This window comes from Pantherophis guttatus, chromosome 9 (assembly GCF_059756535.1).
Source record: "Pantherophis guttatus breed Tessera chromosome 9, ASM5975653v1, whole genome shotgun sequence".
In the NCBI taxonomy this organism is placed as follows: Eukaryota; Metazoa; Chordata; class Lepidosauria; order Squamata; family Colubridae; genus Pantherophis; species Pantherophis guttatus.
In genome coordinates, this window is record NC_142071.1 from 24,200,001 (window position 1) to 24,223,065 (window position 23,065).

At 44.6% G+C, this 23,065-nt stretch overlaps 1 protein-coding gene across 9 annotated transcripts in view; it reads left to right on the forward strand.

Moving 5' to 3' along the window:
* The window catches only part of NTM (neurotrimin), a 1,048,866-nt gene that overhangs the window by 999,815 nt on the left and 25,986 nt on the right, over positions 1-23,065 (forward strand). For all 9 annotated transcript variants that reach the window (XM_087875664.1, XM_087875663.1, XM_087875662.1 and 6 more), the window contains 3 exons: positions 8,267-8,401; positions 10,844-10,964; positions 18,321-18,472. In XM_087875664.1, coding sequence (XP_087731790.1) covers positions 8,267-8,401; positions 10,844-10,964; positions 18,321-18,472 — 408 coding nt within the window. The remainder of the gene's footprint in view (positions 1-8,266; positions 8,402-10,843; positions 10,965-18,320; positions 18,473-23,065) is intronic.

Sequence of the window (23,065 nt, forward strand, 5' to 3'; positions counted from 1 at the left end):
ATATATATGTGTGTGTGTGTGTGTGTCTGTTTTCTTTTCTTTTCGTAGGCTGTATGTGTATTTCTCTTTAGCCAGGTTCTTCCTACGTAAACCAAGATTTTTATGCAGCCCTAGTTCAGTGAAATCACAATCCACTAGTTTCTAGGCTTTTTTCAGGCAGCCAGCAAGCACCCTGCTGCCCATTGGGAGACTAAGGAGACTAAGACAGTGGTGGGTTCCTCCCGGTTCGGTCCGGTTCGGCCGAGCCGGTAGCGGTGACGATATGATGTCACCGAACCGGTTCTCCCCACCCCCGCCCTTCCACCCCCCCACACCCACGTTATTCTTACCTTTTATTTGGTCCCACCCCCAATCTATTGCTGCCTCCTGAGTCCCAGCTGATGACTAGAGGGAAAAAAACTGTTTAAACTCTTGCCGTGGGGCTTCAAAGGGCCGTCCTACAGCTGATCAGTGTTAAAAGCAAACAAATGAGTCGGGTCGTAAGTGCGAGGACTGGTCGTAAGTGTGAGGACCTTCCAGAAATGACTCTGACCAGCTAGCCACGCCCACCTAGTCACATGACCTCCAAGACCACACCCACAAAATAAGCCACGCCCACAGAACCGGTAGTAAAAAAATTTAGAACCCACCCCTGACTAAGACTAAGTCTCCCAATGGGCAGCAGGGTGCTTGCTGGCTGCCTGAAAAAATCCTAGAAACTAGTGGATTGTGATTTCACTGAACTAGGGCTGCATAAAAATCTTGGTTTACGTAGGAAGAACCTGGCTAAAGACACACACACAAACACACACACACACACACACACACATATACATACATATACATACATACATACATATATAAACACTCTCTCTCTCTCTCTCTCTCACACACACACACACACACACACACACACATATCAGTAGTGGGATTCAAATCCTGTCACTACCGGTTCGCTCGTGTGTGGGCGTGCGCTCTCACGCGCATCACTTCTGCACATGCGCAAAGACATCCGGGCAGATGGGGAGAGTCTCCCGCAGCTGCCGCTACCCGTTTGCCTGAACTGGGGCAAACCGGTAGCAACCCAACACACACACACACATATTATATAAGCAGCTTGTGGGAGAAAAAAAAAATCAGTTGTGAAAATAAAATAAAAACCAGAGTGTCCATCACCATTCTCTCTTTAAGAGACCTAGTGGGTACAGCCCTGTTTATCTATTTATCTATCTGTTTATCTATTTATTTATCTGTTTATCTGTTTGTTTACCTGTTTGTTTATTTATCTATTTATTAGATTTTTTTTATTTTTTTATTTATTCTTTTTTTATCCCAAACATTATTATTTTATAAGTTAACTCAAGGTGGCAGAAATTTGTAATATTCGTTCCTCTTCCTATTTTCCCCACAACAACAACAACAACCCTGTGAGGTGGGTTTTGGCCAAAAAGTCACCCAGCCAGCTTTCGTACCTAAGCAGGAACTGGAACTCACAGTACCGTGGTGATTGGCCCAAAGTCACCCAGCCAGCTTTCATGCCTAAAATGGAACTAGAACTCACAGTCTTCTGGTTTCTAGGCCAGCACCTTAATCACTACGCCCATGATGGTGAACCTATGGCACGCGTGCCACAGGCGGCACGCGGAGTCATGTTGCCTGGCATGCCAGCTCAGCTCTCTCTAGGAGTCTCTGGAGGCTGGGGACAGCAAAAAACATTACTTCCTGTCCAACTGAAAGTTGGAAAACGGGCCATTTCGGGCCTCCGGAGGGCCTTCAAGGGGGTGGGGAAGGCTGTTTTCGCCCTCCCCAGATGCATAGAGAGGATTTGGAGCCAGGTGAGAAAGAAAAACAGGCCTACTGGGCCATTGCGTGCCAGGAGTGGGGGGGAGGGGGGTTGCGCGAGCATGCACAGGGCGGAGCACATAGAATTATGGATGTGGACATGTGTGCGAACCTCCCCTGCCCCCCCTCTTTCTGGCACACGATGGCAAAGAGGTTAGCCATCACTGCACTAAGCCAAACTGTTATTGTACTTGGCTATTGTAAAAAGATGTTGGAACGCCAGAATTTCACTTACACTTTAAGGCATTGTGTCTTTGGGAACATTTGTGGTAGGATAGTTTTTTGTTATTACTAGCTCAGTTACTCCTCTCTCTCTCTCTCTCTCTCTCTCTCTCTCTCTCTCTCTCTCTCTCTCTCTCTCTCTCTCTCTCTCTCTTTGTGTCGTGGGAGATGTGTAAAGGTTCTCCCTGCCATTGTCATCCAATGGCAGAAAACAGCTGTCCAGAGCTAATTTATTTCCTAATGCTGCAGCAATGTTAATTCATAATTTACACTGGTAATTCGAGCTATTATTAATTTCAGATGGTGTAGGGCAAGCCTAATTAAAATATGACACCATTTGCCAGGCATATGTACCAAGGACTACCATTTAAAATTAATGGGAATATTAAGTGTGACACTGGTCTCAGACATTCTTTGCTCAGTAATTACATCATTACGGCTGCAAATATTTGATAAAAGAAGATGGAGTGGACTAAAAGAAATAAATAAGACAATGCTACCCATCTTCCTCTCTCTCTTTCTCTCTCTCTTTTTTTTTTACTCACTTCTTACAATCCTTAAAGGAATCTCCCTTCCCTTCTCTCCTTCCTCCCTTTCTTCCTCCCCTTGCAAGTTTTCTTGATTCCATATTTGATTTGTTTCTCTTCTGATGTCAGAGATCAAGGCTGTTTTGAATAAGTGAACAAAGCTGCGGTGCACACAGCCCCTGTGATTTTTTTTAAATTTTATTTTACCCCTCGCTACACACAGCTTCGCTCACCAAAAACAGACATACTCGTTGCGTTAACAAGTTAGAACCCTGATTATTAAAAGATGAGCTCTATACGGGCTTTGATATATAACAAATCAGCAGAAAGGTTGGTCTGCGGAGACCTCCGGCAATTTTCAAGCGGTTTGCGCGAACACAGTGTGTGTGCATTTGGGAAGACTTTGGGGAACGGTTGTACTATATTAAAAAAAAATATTTTGATTCTGAGGCGTTTTAACTCTCTAATGCCAGACCTGGGCCTTTTTACAGTCTCTGGGCCCACCTCTTGCCCTTTGGCTGTCCCTGCCTGGCCCACGTGAAGTCAATCAGAAATTAGAAATCAAATGTAAATAAGTGTGCACTGTGCACACAATACAACTGTGTGGCTTTTATTTTGAAGACGACTCTTTTGTTGTTGTTGTTGTCGTCGTTGTCACAAAGGTGCTTTTTCAAGAGGCAACTGGTTTTTTTTCTTTGAAGACGTTTCGCTTGTCATCCAAGACGTTTCTTCAGCTCTGACAGGATGGTGAGGGAATGGAAGGATTTATATTCTTCAGTCAGTCAAGCAGTGTCGACTGGCGGCCCCCAGGGGGAGGGCCTTCTCTGTGGGGGCACCCACTATCTGGAACGAGCTCCCCCCGGAGATACGGAGGATCCTGGATCTGCGCACTTTCTGCCGTGCTCTTAAGACCCTCCTATTCCAGCAAGCCGGCCTGGCCTAATTTTCTCCCCTTTCTTTTAAATTTTTAAACTGAAATTTTAATTTGTTTTAAACTATTGGGATTTTTAATTGTCTTGGGCTAAATTATTTAATTTGGTTTTAATTATGTTTTTAACTTTTGTATTTATGTATTTTATTTTGTGCCTGTTCACCGCCCTGAGTCCTTCGGGAGTAGGGCGGTATATAAATTTAATAAAACATAAACATAAAACATATACATATATATTTATATGTCCTGGAACCAGGAGCACCACTCAGGTGACCCTGAGGACACGGATAAACCTCCAAGGGCTTCAACGACCCTCTAAAAAGGATGCAAATGACCAGCTGTCTGCAAGGAGTATAAATCCTTCCATTCCCCACCATCCTGTCAGAGCTGAAGAAGCTTCTTGGATGAGAAGCGAAACCTTTTCAAAGAAAAAAACCAGAAAGTCCAGTTGCCTCCTGAAAAAGCACCTTTGGGACAACCAGGACCTGGATGACCGAGAATCTCTACAGACTTATATGATCCTGACCAAAAAGTGTTGATGTTTTCAAGAATGAAAGAGAGAGAGGATCTCTCACACTTCTCCAACCAGAAGTTGGCAGAGACTCAGGGACTTCCAGCCTTCAGACGAGAAAACTTGTTTCCTAGGTAAATGCTTGGCAGACATCTCACAGACACGGCAAACCAGAGTTGAGACAAAAGAAATGATTGCTCATTTCTTTTGCTTGTGGGAGTGTGCGGGCGTCTCTTATGCCCATGATGTTCCAAGTGATGCTTTATTCTTCCCACAAATTAACGGACTCCATTCAGGGGGCTTTGGTGGCCTTGAAATCCAGCAGTTGCTGTGTTTGCTTATATCTCAGCCAACCTGGATCTGGGAGATGCAGCTATTCAGCTTAGTTGAACAGAACAGAAAACAGAACAGAAAAGATCAGAACAGAACAGAACAGAACAGAACAACAGAGTTGGAAGGGACCTTGTAGGTTATCTAGTGGTCTTCCAGGTGCGATTCAAGGTGTTGGTCACCACCTTTAAAGCGCTCCATGGCACAGGACCTGGGTACCTTTGAGACCAACTTCTGCCACCAGTAGCCTCCCACCGGCCAGTCCGCTCCCACAGAGAGGGTCTCCTCAGGGTGCCATCGGCCAAGTTATGTCCGCTGGCAACACCCAGGGGGAGGGCCTTCTCTGTGGGAGCCCCTGCCCTGTGGAATGAATTGTCCCCGGAAATGCGTAAGATCTCCGACCTCCGTGTATTTCGCTGTGCCCTCAAGACCCTGCTGTTCCGCCAAGCCGGGCTATCAATGTAATGATTTTTAAATTGGGTTTTAAATTTTGGGGTTTTAAATCTGAGCCGAAATTATGTAATAATTTTAATTATTTTTTTAACTGATGTTTGTCTTTGTGTTTTTAATCGGCTGTACACCGCCCTGAGTCCTTCGGGAGAAGGGCGGTATAGAAATAAAATTATTTATTTATTTTATTTATTTATTTAGTCCGACCCCCTCGCCCGAGCAGGAGATCCTACACCAGGGATGGCACAGGGGGGGGTCACACGTGCATGTGCCCACACCCATAATTAAATTTGCCCTGCGTATGCACGCAACACCCCCCCCGCGCTCCCCCTGTTTTTGGCACTTGATGGCCCAGTGGGCCCAGTTCGCCCTCCCCAGGCTCTAGAGGCTTTCTTGGAGCCTGGGGAGGGTGAAAAACAGGCCTTCCGATCCTACCAGAAGTTGGCAAATGGGCCATTTCCAGCCTCTAGAGGACCTCCAGAGTTGTGGGGAAGGCCGTTTCCGCCCTCCCCAGGCTCCTAGAAAACCTCTGGAGCCTGGGGAGGGTGAAAAATGGGCCCAGAAGGCCCGAAAGTCAGCTGGCCGGCGTGCACATATGCGCTGGAGCTGAGCTAGGGCAACGCTCGCATGCCCACTGATAGGGCTTTGCATGCCACCTGTTCGCCATCACGGCCCTACACCATTTCTGACAGATGGCAGTCTAGTCTCTTCTTGAAAGCTTCGAGGGATGATAGGATAGGAGAGGCTTCTGTGGGGCAAGGCTGAGGGAGAGAAGGGGAGAGGATAGGGGAGGTTTCTGTGGGGCAAGCCTGAGGGGGAGAAGGGGATAGGATAGGAGATGTTTCTGTGAGGTAAGCTTGAAGGAGAGAAGGGGGATAGGATAGGATAGGCTTCTATGAGGCAAGGCTGAGGGAAAGAAGGGGATAGGATAGGAGATGTTTCTGTGAGGTAAGCTTGAAGGAGAGAAGGGGGATAGGATAGGATAGGCTTCTATGAGGCAAGGCTGAGGGAGAGAAGGGGATAGGATAGGAGATGTTTCTGTGAGGTAAGCTTGAAGGAGAGAAGGGGGATAGGATAGGATAGGCTTCTATGAGGCAAGGCTGAGGGAGAGAAGGGGATAGGATAGGAGATGTTTCTGTGAGGTAAGCTTGAAGGAGAGAAGGGGGATAGGATAGGATAGGCTTCTATGAGGCAAGGCTGAGGGAGAGAAGGGGATAGGATAGGAGATGTTTCTGTGAGGTAAGCTTGAAGGAGAGAAGGGGGATAGGATAGGATAGGCTTCTATGAGGCAAGGCTGAGGGAAAGAAGGGGATAGGATAGGAGATGTTTCTGTGAGGTAAGCTTGAAGGAGAGAAGGGGGATAGGATAGGACAGGCTTCTATGAGGCAAGGCTGAGGGAAAGAAGGGGATAGGATAGGAGATGTTTCTGTGAGGTAAGCTTGAAGGAGAGAAGGGGGATAGGATAGGATAGGCTTCTATGAGGCAAGGCTGAGGGAAAGAAGGGGATAGGATAGGAGATGTTTCTGTGAGGTAAGCTTGAAGGAGAGAAGGGGGATAGGATAGGATAGGCTTCTATGAGGCAAGGCTGAGGGAGAGAAGGGGAGAGGAGAGGCCGATCGTAACTACTCATAAATTTTCAAGCTGTAAGTGTCGATTTATGAAGCCCGATCACATAGATTCGTAGCAGAGCACGGGTATTCAGATAGTAGTTCATGTACATAAGATCTTAAGAGACTTTCTCACAAAGCTTTGTAATTCATTTATTCCCACCCCACCCCACCCCGCCACTGTGGTTGTGGATTGACCAGCTCAAAAGTTTATTCCAAGGGCTTTCCAGGATGATGGTAATGTATTGGATACATAATGCAATATCCCACTATTTCCTGGGGGAAATCCTGGGTGAAATGTATCATTAGAGAAATGTATGGGGTTTTCTTCCTGTTTCTACCAAGTATAAGGGTGAACAAACTGTAATCAACAGCCTGCTTGACCTGCTATGGTGGCTTCTAGTCTTTCTCACCCAGATGATCTATCCAGGTTAAAATTACAACCCAAACAGAAAACAGAACTTTATTTTAGAGGAGGGGACAATTAGGGTTAGGGTTAGGATCAGTGCTATGGCCCCAATTGGAATAGAGCAAGTCTTCTAATTGTCTTTGCAATAATCCCTACTTTAGAAAATATTTCTTTGTTGGATTACCTCTATACAAAAAAAAACATGCCCCAAGTAGATTTCGGGTGGTGTCGTTACTGTAGGTTAAGAGATTTTAAGGAAACACTCTTTGTCTCATTTGAAATGAGGATTTCCTCCGCTGTAGATGAAGGGAATAGTCCCACTCCAGCATCTTCAAAGAAATCAAGAGACTTAGAACCTTTTGCACAAAGGTATTTGGGGAGGGGGGCGGGCGGGTTGCCAAGCCAGGCCGCCTCCGAGCTCATTCAGATGCCCTGTGTCTGTTTTCCACATCAAGAGACACAATAAATGAAGAGAATGTTTTGATAGTAGAATCCAGAAGTACCAATAGCATTCGTGCTGCATGAAAGATGATATCTGGCGACAAGTTACTTTCTCTATTTTCTGTATTTTATCACCTTATTGCATTGCTACATAGTCTAGCTCTGTTATCTTTCTTTCTTTCTTTCTTTCTTTCTTTCTTTCTTTCTTTCTTTCTTTCTTTCTCCTTTCCTCTTTCCTTCCTTCCTTCCTTCCCTCCTTCCTTTGTTTTCTATTCTTTCTTTCTTTCTCCTTCCTTCCTTTCTTCCCACCTTCCTTCTTTCTTTCTTCCTTCCTTCCTTTCTCCTTCCTTCCCTCCTTCCCTCCTTCTCACCTTCCTTCATCTTTTTCTTTCTTTTTTCCCCTTCCTTTGCTCTCTATTTTATTTCTTCCTTCCTTCCTTCCCTCCTTCCCATCTTCCATCTTTTTCTTCCTTCCTTCCTTCCTTCTTTCTTTCTTTCTTACTTACTTTCTCCTTTCTTCCTTCTCTCCTTTCCTCCTTCCTTCATCTTTTCCTTCCTTGCTCCTCTTTTCTTTCTTTCCTTCTTTCTTTCTTTCTTTCTCTTTCCCTCTTTCCTTCTTTCCTTCCTTCCCTTGTTCTCTATTCTTTCTTTCTTTCTCCTTCTTTCCTTCCCTTCTTCCCACAATCCTTCCTTCCTTCCTTCCCTCCTTCCCACCTTCCTTCATCTTTTTCTTTTTCTTTCTTTCTTTCTTTCTTTCTTTCTTTCTTTCTTTCTTTCTTTCTTTTTCCTTCCTTTGCTCTCTATTTTATTTCTTTCTTCCTTCCTTCCCTCCTTCCCATCTTCCATCTTTTCCTTCCTTCCTTCCTTCCTTCCTTCCTTCTTTCTTTCTTTCTCCTTCCTTTCTTCCTTCCTTCCTTCCTTTCCTCCTTTCCTCCTTCCTTCCTTGCTCCTCTTTTCTTTCTTTCCTTCCTTCTTTCTTTCCTTCTTTCCTTCTTTTTCCTATTTGGCCCTCTCCAGCTTCAGGATTCATGAGTGAAGATGAATACTTGGAGATCACGAGCATCACCCGGGAACAATCGGGGGAGTACGAGTGCAGTGCCTCCAACGATGTTGCAACTCCTGTTGTGCGGAGAGTAAAAGTCACCGTAAACTGTGCGTAACATTGCATTTTTCTTTACCCTGCAGCTCAGAGGAACGAGGATTCACTCCTTCTTTGGGATGAATATTCTATTTAATCTTCAAGGGATGGACAACAACATTCAGACTCTTTATCTGAGATCTAACATACCGTATTTTTCGGACTGTAAGTCGCACCTAAATTTAGAAGAGGAAAACAACAAAAAAAGTTTTTGGCTACCATGTGCCCCATTTTCGGGCCTTTTTTCTGCCCTTTTCCAGCCTTTTTTTCAGACCATTTCTGAGGCTTTTTTCAGACCATTTTCGAAGCTTTTTCAAAGCCTCTGTTTTTGAGGCTTTTTCCAGCCTATTTTTGAGGCTTTTTTCAGCCCATTTTTGAGGCTTTTTTCGGCCCGTTTTCGAGGCTTTTTTCAGCCCGTTTTTTCAGAAAAAAGAAAAAAGGCTGAAAAAGGCTGAAAAAAGGCCCGAAAACAGGGCGTGCGGAGGCCAAAAAATGGCCGGCAGGTGGGCAGGGCTATGGCAATATTCTGTCTATAAGACACATAGACGTTTTCACCCCCTTTTGGGAGACAAAAAAGTGCATCTTACAGTCTGAAAAATACGGTATTACAGCACTCAATCTAACCAAGAATGCTCATTGGATATTTTAACAGATTGAATCTAGGACCTTATTCATTAAAATGATGTGGTCCACCACTGAGCCAACATGCCTTCTTTATGCATATTTGCCCCAGTTTAGACAACTACTAAGAGAAAGAAAAACAGATCTGTTCCAGACTGAAGCATGTCTTCTTTTTTTTCCTCTGTAAATTTTATTTTTTATTCAAAAAGTTAAAATTGCAAACATGGAAAATGAACATTACGAAAACACAACAAAATTAGACAAAATATGGATCAAAAGGACCAAAAAGCAAACAAACATATATATATATACATCTATTGTCCCCACCTAGTTGCATACTGGCAAATATATTGCAACAGGGATAATTTCTTCCCCTTGTGAAAAAGGATACCTGCCCTAAAATAAAATGCTACACAAACTGAAGCATGTATTCTAGGGCAGTTATGCTTTTTCAAACTTGACAGTCTATTATGTGTTGGGATTGCAATTCCCAATGTGTTTGCTGAATTGGTAGCCTTCCTTTGTATGCATGGATACAGATGTGCACCCAGGTATTCCATTCTGCAGGCAAACCTACATTCATTTACAGCAGGGGTCTCCAACTTTGGCCACGTTAAGCCTGGCGGACTTCAACTCCCAGAAAAGCTGGCTGGGGAATTCTGGGAGTTGAAGTCCGCCAGGTTTAACGTGGCCAAGGTTGGAGACCCCTGATTTAGAGGTTAACTTAACCCTTATTACCTTATGTTTTTGCTGTGGCATTGACTTACGTATCCTTACACACTACCATCCTTGGGAGGCACCTCCTCTTGTACCCCTAGCAAAGAATCTGAAAAGAAATGATGGACTGTCACTCTGAAGGTTACAGATGTTTGTAGCCAAAAATCATTACCCTGTTTCCCCGAAAATAAGACGTCCCCTGATAATAAGCCCAATCGGGCTTTTGAGTGCATGCGCTAAAATACGCCTCCCCCCCAAAAAATAAGCCCTCTCCCAGCCAGTCCACCCAACTGCACCCCCCCGAAAATAAGCCCTCCCCAAAAATAAGGCCAAGTGCTTATTTCGGGGTTCAAAAAATATATAAGACAGGGTCTTATTTTCAGGGAAACACGGTAATTGTTCCATGCCTGTGAGATTGTGGATTTTATATATATATATTGTTGAATATTTCATCACAACTGGAAGTTCTTTCTTTCAGATTAGCTTTAAAGCAATCTTATCAGGTTTTGGGCATTATTTTCCTACACCAGATGTTTTCTAAGAGGATCTTGCAAATGAAACTCAAATGGCTTGTTGTAAGGCACCCCTAAAGGAAGGAAAGTTTTTGAACCAATGATAAAAAAAAAGAAAGAAAAGAAATCTATTCCCTAGATCAATGATGGCAAACCTTTTTGCTGTCACGTGTCAAAAGTGGGGGGAGTGCAGGGGGGTGCGCACGCATGCCCACACCCATAATTCAATGCGCCCCGCCCCCACGCATGTGCGCGTGACCCCCCTACGTTCCCCACACTTTTGCCAAGCGATGGCACGGTGGGCCTGATAGACCTGTTTTTTGTTCTCCCCAGGCTCCAGAGACTTTCTAGGAGCCTGGGGAGGACGACAACTGCCTTCCCCACACCACCCAGAGGCCCTCTGGAGGTCAGAAACGGCCCATTTCCCGACTTCCGGTGGGCCCAGAAGGCCCGAAAATCAGCTGGCTGGCACACACATATGCGCCGGAGCTGAAGTAGGGCAATGCTTGTGTGCCCACTGATATGGCTCCGTGTGCCAACTGTGGCACACGTGCCATAGGTTCGCCATCACGGCCCTAGATACTTAACTTGTTCCTTTCTCTGCAGACCCACCGTATATCTCAGACACCAAGAACACTGGCGTGCCAGTGGGTCAGAAGGGCATCCTTCAGTGTGAGGCCTCTGCAGTTCCATCAGCGGAATTCCAGTGGTATAAAGATGACAAACGGTACATGAATTACTCAAGTGGGGGCGGGGGGCGATGTGGGATGTGTCGTCACAGTTGCTAAAACAGAAATGACCCATTCTTTAAGAATCTTGTATTTCTGCTACCATGCAAACAGAGGAAATTGGAGGAAAAGGACAGCATGTGTGTGTGAATGTATGTGTGTGGATTTGTATGTGCCCACGAATCGATGTCCATTATATAGACTCACAGGTGGCGCGGTGGCTCAAACCTGCTGGGTTTGTCGGCCGGAAAGCTAGCAGCCCTGGTTCGAGACCAGGGTTGGGGTGAGCTCCTGTTCCTTGCTCCATCTCCTGCCAACCTAGTAGTTTGAAAGCATTCAAATGTGAGTAGATAAATAAGTACCACTTTGGTAGGTAGTTAACAATGCTCTGTGATGTCATGCTGGCCACATGACCACAGAAATGTCTTCGGACAGCACTGGCTCAATGGCCTTGAAATGAAGATGAGCACCAATCCCTACAGTCAGCAATGACTAGTGGAGCAAAATCCGCAAGAATTCCTTTATACACACACACACACACACACACACACACACATATAATCACACAATTGCAAATGGATGTTCAGCCGATCGAGTCTAACCCTGGTTTATTTGAAGGAGACTGACAAATTGCTGTTTGCTTCTTCCTCTCTGTCGGAGGCCAGCTGACAGAGAGGAGTTAGTCACCTCCTTCAGTAAATCTCCTTCTCCTACGCATCCAATGTTTTGTGTTCTCCACTTACCGCTATTTTCATTCATCACCGATCAACCTTGTCCTGCTCCATTCTACCTTCCGTATTCCCTTTGTTTAACTATCGGTTGTTTTGTTCTCCTTGCTAGGAGAAATTCAAATTGTGAGCGGCTTGGACCTGATTTTTTTTTTTTTTTTTGCCAATTATAAGTTATTCTGTAAAGAAGATTGATGGCACTGGCATTTGAAAGCAATTCTGTCAAATGGGAGGTGCTCCGGTGCTCGTTGCAGAGATCCTTGGCACAGAAATACGCTTTTCTCTATACATGATCTGCAAATATTTTGAATAACAGCTCTTGTTGTTAGGATTCATGCCAGAGATTCTCTGACACAATTCTTCCAAGATTCAGACATAGAGACTATTTATCACAGGTCCCAAGGCATGAAAAGGCAGGATATGATCATTGTTAAGAGTTCTCACAGTGGATTCCTGTAGTTCTCATAGCTGACGTTAAGAAACTGGGTCATTCTCCACTATTAATGATCACAAGGAGACAAACTATAGAGATCCGTTCAAAAACGACCATAAAGATATCGTCCATCTGATGAAGATATTATTTTCAGTCATGGGGCAAACTCCAATTATGGGAATCATTTCATCAATTATCCTAGTAGCAAACCATTATGAGTTGCTCCAGAGCAAGCCAGCGCAGTGTAACATAAAACAAGAAAACGCAGAAAGGAACCAGATAAATAAAACAAAAGCAACACATAAGAATACCAGCAAAGTAATGCACTGGGAAGGGAATGGGATGAAGTAACTTGGATGGTGAAAAGGGGATAGAACAGAAGACCATATTGCAACTGCTGAACAAAATATAGTTCTCTAAGTTGTGTTTTGCTCCTTTCATCTCCAGATCTTTTTTGGAGGTCATCTCTTGTACTTTCCAGCTTGAAGTAGCACTGTCAGGTTCCAAGTAATGCATCCATCACAATTTGAACTCCAAGGCATTCCTTTCTCTCAAAGAACAAATTTATTTAGGTACAACATCTTGGCACTAACTGGTGAAAAGCCAGTACTGTAGTTTCCAGGCTTTTCACCCCAATATAAGTTTCAGTTTCTCAAGTTCCCAAAAGGAACTGTCACATTGTCCAGCCAAGATGGGAGCTGGTTGCTTGGCAAGTTCACTCCTCTTCCTCCGGTCAACCAGCCATTGGAATGTGGTTGACTCATCGGCTAGGAATGATGTTTTGACTGAAGGCCCCATCCTCCAGCTTGAAACAGTGTCAAATTGAATTAATGTCAGAATACCCAAGGATACTAACAATCTCACACCCCAATCAAATTCAGGCTTGACAGGCACACATTGGGTGACCAATTTGTAGAGGGTTGAATGTTAGATGGGAATGGAGCAAATCAGAGTTCTGTGGAAGAAAGGGACTTAGGGCTAGGTCCAGGGGTGGGCTGCAGAGAATCCCCAAATCCCACTCCTGGCTGGCCCCGCCCCACCCACCCCGCCCCTCCCAGGAGTCCCCACATGGCCCATTTTGGATGCAGGTAAGTGCAGGGCGCACCCGGGGGCTCGGGGAGGGTGAAAGACAGGCTTACCAGAAGTTCAGGAAGACCAGAAATGGGCCCATTTCTGGCCTCCAGAGGGCCTCCGGGGCCTGGGGAGGCTGTTTTTGCCCTCCCCGAGGCTTGATGAAAGCCTCTGGAGCCTGGGGAGAGCAAAAATGCCTCCCCCCACCATGATGCAGGAGGCGGACTAGACCAAGCTCACCATGGCCATGCCCACCCAGCAACTGGGCAGAGAACCCCTTGCTAAAAAAATTTGAAGCCCGCCCCTGGCTAGATCTTAGGGCTAGATCAGTGGTGGGTTCCTCCCGGTTCGATCCGGTTCAGCCGAGCCGGTAGCGGTGACGATATGACGTCACCGAACCGGTTCTCCCCCCCCCGCCCTCCCCCCCCACTCACCCACGTTATTCTTACCTTTTATTTGGTTCCACCCCCAATCTATTGTTGCCTCCTGAGTCCCAGCTGATGACTAGAGGGGAAAAAACTGTTTAAACTCTTGCCGCAGGGCTTCCAAGGGCCGTCCTACAGCTGATCAGTGTTAAAAGCAAACAAATGAGTTGGGTCGTAAGTGTGACGACTGGTCGTAAGTGCGAGGACCTTCCAGAAATGACTGACCAGCTAGCCATGCCCACCTAGTCACATGACCTCCAAGCCACACCCACAAAATAAGCCACGCCCACAGAATCGGTAGTAAAAAAATTTTGAAGCCCACCCCTGGCTAAATCTTAGGGCTAGATGTTTGTTTGATGCCTGTGTCCCCTACTAACACTGACCGGAACATATCTAGAGAAAAGAGGAAAATCATTGTACCTCCTGTTCCTAACCTCTAAATTGATCCAGAAAGATACTGTGATCTCTAAGGATACTGAGAGATCAAGGAAGATCAGGATGGATGCATGAATTCCCACCATCTCAGAAGATCAACAAGTGTGATCAATATCATTACCCTAGCTAGATTTAAATCCCGGTGAAAAGATCAGAAATGTTATCCTGAGTTAGTTGACGGATGCCCGGGCTACACAGTGGCAGGCCTTTTTTTTTTCTTTTTCAATGAACTCATCTCCTGGAATGAGACGAAACCCCTGGCTAAACCAGTTGCAATATATATTTTAAGCGAAAGCTCTTCATAAAGGGATTGTGCGAACACAGAAAATTACATCAGTTCTGTCCCCAAGCGAGGAGCTCCAATCTAGTTACAGTGCTCAAATACATTAAATTATAGGTAGCAATACAATTTACAAACAATCGCAGCAGTCTTTTATAACTATTTTATCTCCGCGGTGAACTTGTGGCCATTCCTTCTCTTTCATGTTACAGCTCAGCTATTGGAATTCCCGCATTCATAGAAGACAACCTCTGTAGCTCGAGGTTGAACCGCGGGGTCCTTGGTGAATTCTGAGCGTGGTTGTGCATGGGAGATCTTACCTAGTTAGGCAGCAAAATATCTTCAAGCAAATAACCAGGGTCAGAGAGCACCAAGGATTCAGAGGTGGGCGTCACATAATGTAACAACCGGTTCGCCCAGAATCGAAAATGTGAGCCTATGTATGTGCGCCTTCCGTGTATGCATGCGGCGTCAAACACGTGATTATATAGGATGGGATAACGCCGGGGCGGGTGGGCAGGTGTGCGGGCCCACCTGCCCCGGAACTATCGGTTCGTCTGAACCGGTCTAAACCAGCAGCAGCAGGTGAAATCCAGCAGGTTCTGACAGGTTCTGGAGAACCGGCAGTAGAAATTTTCAGCAGTTCAGAGAACCAGCAAATACCTCCTCTGGCTGGCCCCAGAGTGGGGTGGGAATGGAGATTTTACAATATGCTTCCCCCAGGAGTGGGGAGGGAATGGGGATTTTGCAGTATCCTTCCCCTGCCATACCCATCAAGCCACGCCCACCAAGCCACGCCCACAGAACCAGTAGTAAAAATACTCTGCAAGGACTCCACAATTCACACATCGGCAGGATTGGATTCCTGCATTTGGCTCTAGAACATGGAATTGCCTTTGAGTTTATTATTGATTAATTTAAATCAGGGGTGTCAAATACAAGGCCCACGGGTGTTCTGTCCCCGTCCCACACACGCACCCCCACAGATGGCCCGGCGTTAATAAGCCACACAACAAAATCTTTGAAGATAAAGCTGGCAGCAACCCAGTGGCTAGCTGCCAATTCAGACTTTACTCACACAAAACAAAGATTAGACTGCAAGCATTCCGATAAAGCAGGCAGAGTTTCAACAATACAAGGATTAGTCCAAATGCAGTCCGACAAGGCAGGCAGAAGACCAATAACTCAGAGATCATGGATTATTTCTAGTTTTTGCTCGTCACAAACTGAACCGGCCACCACACCCACATTTATACCCTGTGGGGTGTGGTCCAGTGACTCAGCTAATCTCTGGCACGCCTTCCCCTCTGCTGCACACGCTTCTCCCTGCGCCTCTGTCGCGGGTCCAGCCAGCACTTATCTTCTTTGTCGCTGTCCACCTGTGGCTGCGGGGACGTGCTTGGCTCTGAGCCTATTGTTGGCCTTCGGTGTCCTCCGGAGGCATTGCCAGAGAGGAGGGTCCTGGAGAGGGAGGCCTTGCCAACTCCTCTCCCTCACTCTCAGAATCTGCATCTGTCGATAGCCCAGGCTTAGGCAACGGAGCCACAACAATGGGCTGCATCCAGCCCATGATGTGGTCGGATCTGGCCCACGGGGCCATCCTGTAATATAAGGATTTGGCCCATGTCGCCTCGGCCCGGTCTACCCAATGCGGCTTCAGCCCAGTCTACCCAATTCAAAGAGGAAACATTAGGCCGGCATGGCTTTGGCCCAGTCTACCCTGTGCAAAGAGGGAAAATGCCAGGAGTTTGGGGAGTGGCATCAAGTTAGCCATACCCACCCAGTTGGCCACACCCACCCAGTTGGCCACACCTGCCCAGCCCCCCCCCCCAAGGTCAACCACAGCTCTGATGCGGCCATCAATGAAATTGAGTTTGACACCCCTGACTTAAATTCTTTGTAGAGGACGAACCTGCTCGGTCATGGACCAGCTGCTTTGTCACACATCTTTTGCACCTGTTTTTAAAATAGTCACACTGATGATCTGAAAAGAATAATTCAGGTACTCGTGTGATTGTAATGTCAAGGTTAGATGACTTTGATAATAATAACCTACATTTGATATTCTTATTCTCCATGCCTGATTTCAGAATTACCCACATAGACGACTCTTCTTTTCAGCGATCTGTTTCCTACAGAATAACCGGTCCCTTCCATTACAAGATCAGGGCTCATCATCTAGATACTTTTGATAATACCATGCAGAAAAATATTCCCAACATATTTTTCTATCAAGTCCCATTCAATTTCACAAGAGAGCTGAAGTTTGATGGATGAGTAGAGAATGGTGGCTTTGCGGATATTTATGGAGAATGAAAGTCTGTGTGTATGTGTGTGTGTATCTCTCTCTTTCTCTTTCTCTCTCTCTTTCTCTCTCTCTCTTTCTCTTTCTCTCTCTCTTTCTCTCTCACCCTCTCTCTTTCTCTTTCTCTCTCTTTCTCTCTTTCTCCCTCCCTCCCTCTCTCTTTCTTTCTCTTTCTCTTTCTCTCTCTCTTTTTCTGTCTCTTTCTCTCTCCCTCTCTTTCTCTCTTTCTCTCTCTCCCTCTCTTTCTCTCTTTTTCTCTTTCTCTCTCTCTTTCTCTCTCTCTCTCTCTCTCTCTCTTTCTCTCTTCCTCCCTCCCTCCCTCTCTCTTTCTCTCTCTCTCTCTCTCTCTTTCTCTCTCCCTCCCTCCCTCTCTCTTTCTCTCTCTTTCTTTCTCTCTCTCTTTCTCTCTCCTTCTCTTTCTCTCTCCTTCTCTTTCTCTCTCTCCCTCCCTCTCTCTTTCTCCCTCCCTCCCTCCCTCTCTCTTTCTCTCTCTTTCTTTCTCTCTTTCTCTCTCTCTCTTTCTCTTTCTCTCTCTCTTTCTCTCTCACCCTCTCTCTTTCTCTTTCTCTTTCTCTCTCTCTTTTTCTGTCTCTTTCTCTCTCCCTCTCTTTCTCTCCCTCCCTCCCTCTCTCTTTCTCTCTCTTTCTCTTTCTCTCTCTCTTTCTCTCTCTCTCTCTCTCTCTTTCTCTCTCACCCTCTCTCTTTCTCTTTCTCTTTCTCTCTCTCTTTTTCTGTCTCTTTCTCTCTCCCTCTCTTTCTCTCCCTCCCTCTCTCTTTCTCTCTCTTTCTCCCTCCCTCTCTCTTTCTCTCTCTTTCTTTCTCTTTATCTGTGTGTGTGTGTGTGTGTGTGTGTGTGTGTGTGAATGTCATGTCTTTTCTTTTTATAGACTTGTTCCTCCTGAGGTCTACAGCTTATGTGGCCCTCCACACTTCCAAGAAATGTGTGTGTGGGGGGGGGGGGAAGAGTCATAAAGATGCAATTTTTTCTATGGAGCGCTTTTTTTTTTTTTTTTCCAGATTAGGAAGTATGGTTACTTAGAAAGCTTTTAGAGACGTGGAAAGCTGCAATGCTATCCTTTGCCACCTGCAACAAATTTAAAAGCAACGCTAAGAGAAATCGGAAAGAGATCTGAAACTATGCTGAGGAAAAAGTAGGACGTAAGCCAGAAGGAGAAAAGGAAACTTAGAAATGGCAAGGTTCTTCTTTTGGCTTTCCCCAGCAAATAATCACATACATTATTGGGCTAATAATAATTAATAGTATTATTTCATTATTTGATTTTTCTATTACTACTCTCTTGTAATTTTGTTGCAAGCTATTCAAGGTTTTTCTCAAATGAGAAATTATATACCATTGTAGGAGAAGAAGAGGTTTAGCTGGAAGGCAGGGTTAAACGTGCCATAAGTTTAGAGTCACTGCGTTGCCACAAGGCACCCAAATCCAGCCAATTCCATTCACCCTTATCTAGTACCAATTTAGCTTTGAACATTAGTCAACTAAATTCTTGTTTTAGAGATAGCAATGATAAACCCTTCTGTGCTTCGAGCTCAACAAATGCTCCTGGTTATTTGTGCCTGATGACAACTGTGCTCATAAATGAAATATGTGTGTCTGTGTCGTTGTGGTTTTCCTTGTATGTTTGTGTGGGTGCCTAACATTGTAATTCCTGTGTTTCAGGCTCCCTGAAGGACAGAAAGGGTTGAAAGTGGAAAATAAGGCCTTCTTCTCCCGTCTTACTTTCTTCAATGTCTCCGAGCAAGACTACGGAAATTATACTTGCGTTGCCTACAACCAACTAGGAAACACTAATGCTAGCATTATTCTCTACGGTAAGTAGCAAATAAGTTGATGGATTCAGCTGGCCCTGGGATTCATAGAACATTAGAATAATGTTGGAAGAGGCCACCTGAGGTCATGGAGTCTAATTCCCTCTTCGTGATAGGAATCCAAATTAAAACGTTCATTACAGACGAGTCTCTGGTTGAATGTATCCACCGAAGGAAAGGTCACCGTCATTCTGAGTAATTGGCTCAATTGTCAAATTATAAGGAAAAAAGGAAGAATAGAGAAAAGAAAGAAGGACCTATTTATATAGTTTATGCTTTGACGTAAGATCTCAGTGGCTTTTCTCAATGTAGGGCTTCTAGTAAATTCTGAAATACCAAATGTCTCCACCAGCGTAGAGAGTTTAAGAACAAAGCAGTCTCTTGATGGGACAAAATCAGTTGATAGACCAGTCCTTTCTTTAGCCGTTTTTTTCCAATATCACATGTATCATAAATAATGACTTCACAGTCCTACTTTTCTCATATCATCAACATTCTCCATCCTCTTTTCTCGCTGATTTTAGAACTTTACGATGGTTGTGCAGATAACTCCCAAGAAGAAATCATTATATTATTGTATTACATTGGTATGTCATCAGTGTATTTGTAGCAGTTGAACAATGTCAACTGTCAATAGCCTATAGCAGTGTTTCCCAAACTTGGCTATTTTAAGATGCATGGACTTCAACTCCCAGAATTCCCCAGCCAGTATGCCTGGTTGAGGAATAGTATGCCTGGTTGAGGAATTCTGGGAGTTGAAGTCCATACATCTTCAAAGGGTCAAGTTTGGGCCTATAGGGATGTTATTATGGGGATAAAATTAGGAGAATCTTTGGGCTGAGCTGTTTTGAGCTCTCTAAGAAAAGGCAGGACATAAATGCAACAAAAGAACCATTTTTTTTCCTTCATTGTTTCTCAACATCCTGCCTAAAAAAGAATCTCTCACTTCATCTTGATTCCCCACTCCACCCCCTCTGGAAGTCGCACACGAGGATGTTCTCCAAAGTTTCAAAGTGAAAGTTGTAGGATTTATTTTAGTAAAAGAGTTTCGCTTACTGGAATTGTTCTTCCTTTCCACTCATTTAAAAAGAATACTGTTTTCCATCGTGGCGTGATTAAAGAAATCTGATTCCATGGCTACCACACATATAAAATAACCGAAAAAAATAAATAAATCAGGTGAACCGATGAACAATCTGCAATCAAGCCAATATCAGAAACTGCTGCTTGCTAATCTTACACCATGAACCAGAAGGAAGCTCCTTCTCATATATCATCTAAAACATGGAGGTACAACCTTGGGCCCTTTAAGACCTGTAGACCTCAACTCCCAGAATTCCCCAGCCAGTAATCCACATGTCTTAAAGTAGCTAAAAGTTGGACACCTCTGATTTAAAGGCTCTGAGTGTTTGTTTGGGTTTTTTTTAATCTCTTCTCTGTTCTGGATTTAATGGTCTTTTCAACTTGGCAAGGTACCAAGCAACATGCTAAAAAGGGATCCTGTAACCTTAGATCATTGGTCAAATCTTGCTATTAATCAGGGGTGGGCTTCAAAAATTTCAGCAACGGGTTCTCTGCCCAGTTTCTGGGTGGGCGTGGCCATGGTGGGCGTGGCCTAGTCGGCCTCCTGCACCACAGCAGGGGAGCCATTTTCACCTTCCCCAGGCTCCGGAGGCTTTCCTCGAGCCTCTGGGAGGGCGAAAAGTGCCTCCCCTGGGCTCCGGAGGCCCTCCAGAGCTTCCGGGAGGCCCGTTTTCCCCCCCTCTCCGAGCCTCCATGCTGGCCCTGCACTTACCTTGCATCCAAAACGGGCCACGTGGAGACTTCTAGGAAGGGTGGGGTGGGAGGGGAAGGGCTGGGCAAACAGAGCCAGTCCGGGGTGGGGTTTGGAGGTTCTCTGAACCGGTCATAACGTTAGCTTCGGGTTCTCCTGAATCCAGGCGAACCCATAGCAGCCCACCCCCTGCTGTTAATGATAATCTCAACAAATCGATTGAAAACACCTCAGAAAAACATAGGATGATGTGGGGGTTCCCCCCGCCTCCGATAACCTTCCTCCCCCCTGAAAGATTATTTCCATAACGTGAATTCTTCCCATTTTTGAAAGTTCTAGTCTCTAGATATCTCATTTCCACCAGGTATTTTTCTATCTAGAATGAGATCTTGCAAGATTCCCTTCACCCAGGCTTAGAGAGATACTAACAGCAAGGAATGGCGAATCTTTATATCTTCTCAAAAATAAAAGCAATATATATATATATATATATATCACCAAGCCTTTCCTGGTATTGCCACCCTGAAGCGCCATCTGTTAAGTGAGGCGTTTGAGAATAAACAACCTAACCAGCTCCACAATCCCAGGCATGCTTCCAAGTTGTGCTTTCTATTACTTCGACATAAAAATAATAATAATAAAAAAGGACTTTAGCGAAGGAAGGTGGGGAGAACTCTGAAGCCTTATCTAGAAACTATTTTCTCCACACGCCAGAACTCTGATTAAAGTGATGGATCCATCTGACACCGCTCACAGCCAGAGACAGCTCTAATTGCTTGTCTTATTTGTTACGTTTCTTCTTCGTGTTAAGAGAAAGAGCATGGCTGTTCGCTCTTCTTCATGCCCACTGGAAGCGGAGGTGAGCAAATCCTCCAGGGCCTTATTTCTTCTGCCTCTCACACGATTTCAAACCAGCGTTCTTGTCCAGAATTCTGAGGTTTTCTATCTATCGATTGACCATTCCAAGATGGCCTTTTTTATATCAGGCTTGAGGTTCACCCACAAGGACCATAAACTGTCCAAAAGCTTTGTCCGTAAAGACGACAACATGGTTTCTACAACCCAGGATGGCAAACAAGATTCACAAGAACAAGGAAGGGATAGGACACAAGATGGGACCAGAAGAACTGTGATGGTGTTGATGATTGATGATAATGATGATGACAATGACGATATCCAGGGGTGAAATCCAGCAGGTTCTGACAGGTTCTGGAGAACCGGTAGCGGAAATTTTCAGTAGTTCGGAAAACCGGCAAATACCACCTCTGGCTGGCCCCAGAGTGGGGTAGGAATGGAGATTTTGCAATATCCTTCCCCCAGGAGTGAGGAGGGAAAGGGGATTTTGCAATAATCTTCCCCTGGAGTGGGGTGAAAATGGAGATTTTGCAGTATCCTTCCCCTGCCACACCCACCAAGCCATGCCCACCAAGCCACTCCACGCACACCAAGCCACAGAACCGGTAGTAAAAAAAAAAATTGACTTCACCACTGATGATATCCATTCAATCATGTCCGACTCTGAGCGACTCTATAGGTCTCTCCACATCTTCCAATCTCGCACTACTTCTTTGAGTTGTTCTTTGCTCTGGCTGATGTCAGCTAAGATGGTGTCCATCCACCGTGTTCTTTGGTTTCCTTTTATCGCTAACTCTTCCAGGCATAACATCTGGCATGTCACTGGAAGGCGGAATTGTCCCTGTCTCCTGATCAAGGAAGACGTAGTCACTTATCTAACATGATCAACGCTCTTATTAATAGTGTGTCAAAAATAGTTTAAAACCTTCTTTGAACTTCATCATGATACAAGATTTACCCACATCTTACATCCCCGTCTATGTAGCTTTATAGCAGCTGGTATGAACATGGAAATCTATTCTCTATTGAACTATCCAACAATAATCAGATTGACCAAGTATTGTATTTTAGCACTTATTTCACAAGCAGAAGGTACTATGACATTTCTTCTTTCATCCAAAATACCTGTCAAAATTCCTTCTAAAATGTCTACATTAGATTTTCTTTGAATGCCCTTCAGGACTATTATCTGTGTTTTGACCAGCTGTGGTTATTAACGGGACTAAATTGAAAGATAGGAATAGTGGAGGGTATAAAGTTCTCACAACAGAATCGTTTTAATACGTTAGCAAAAAGAAACTGACTTTGTGGCGGAGAAGTTTCTTCAACCTTGCCACTTTGGATGTTTGACTGCTTAGTGTTTTCATTACTCATTTCTTTCCTTCATCATTGGAAGTATAGTTAGAAAGAGGCTACCTTTAGAAAAGAAAAATGATTGATCAGCTTTTTCTTGGATGCTACTATTTCCTTCATTAACTACATAGTAACGGTAGTGGGAGAACTAAGTATGTTAAATCTCACATTATTTTAAAAAATAATGGGTGGAAAGACGTTTTCACCAGCATTGTTAATATTATTGTGGCTAACATTGGATGGAAAATCAATATAGAAGCACAGGAAGAATATTATCTATCATCCCTCTCCTCAACCTCTCCTCATTCTTCTCTGCCTTACATAGGATTTTAAGAACATCAGATGTATATTCTTCCTTCCATATTCCTCGATCAAGACAGTTTTATCTCAGTCCATCTCATTTTTTTTTTTTTAAAAAGAGAAAGTTAAACCTACAACACAACGGTAGCAAAGCACATGTAATGCTAGCACATGCCAGTTGAAATTTGGCAAGTGAATGAAAGTCATAAAGTTGGCTTTTGGGAAGTTACTAATAGACGGAAACGGACGGTCAAAGGAAATCAATGCAATTGCTTCCAGTCGGTGAGGAATAAGATGCAATATTAAATAAACAT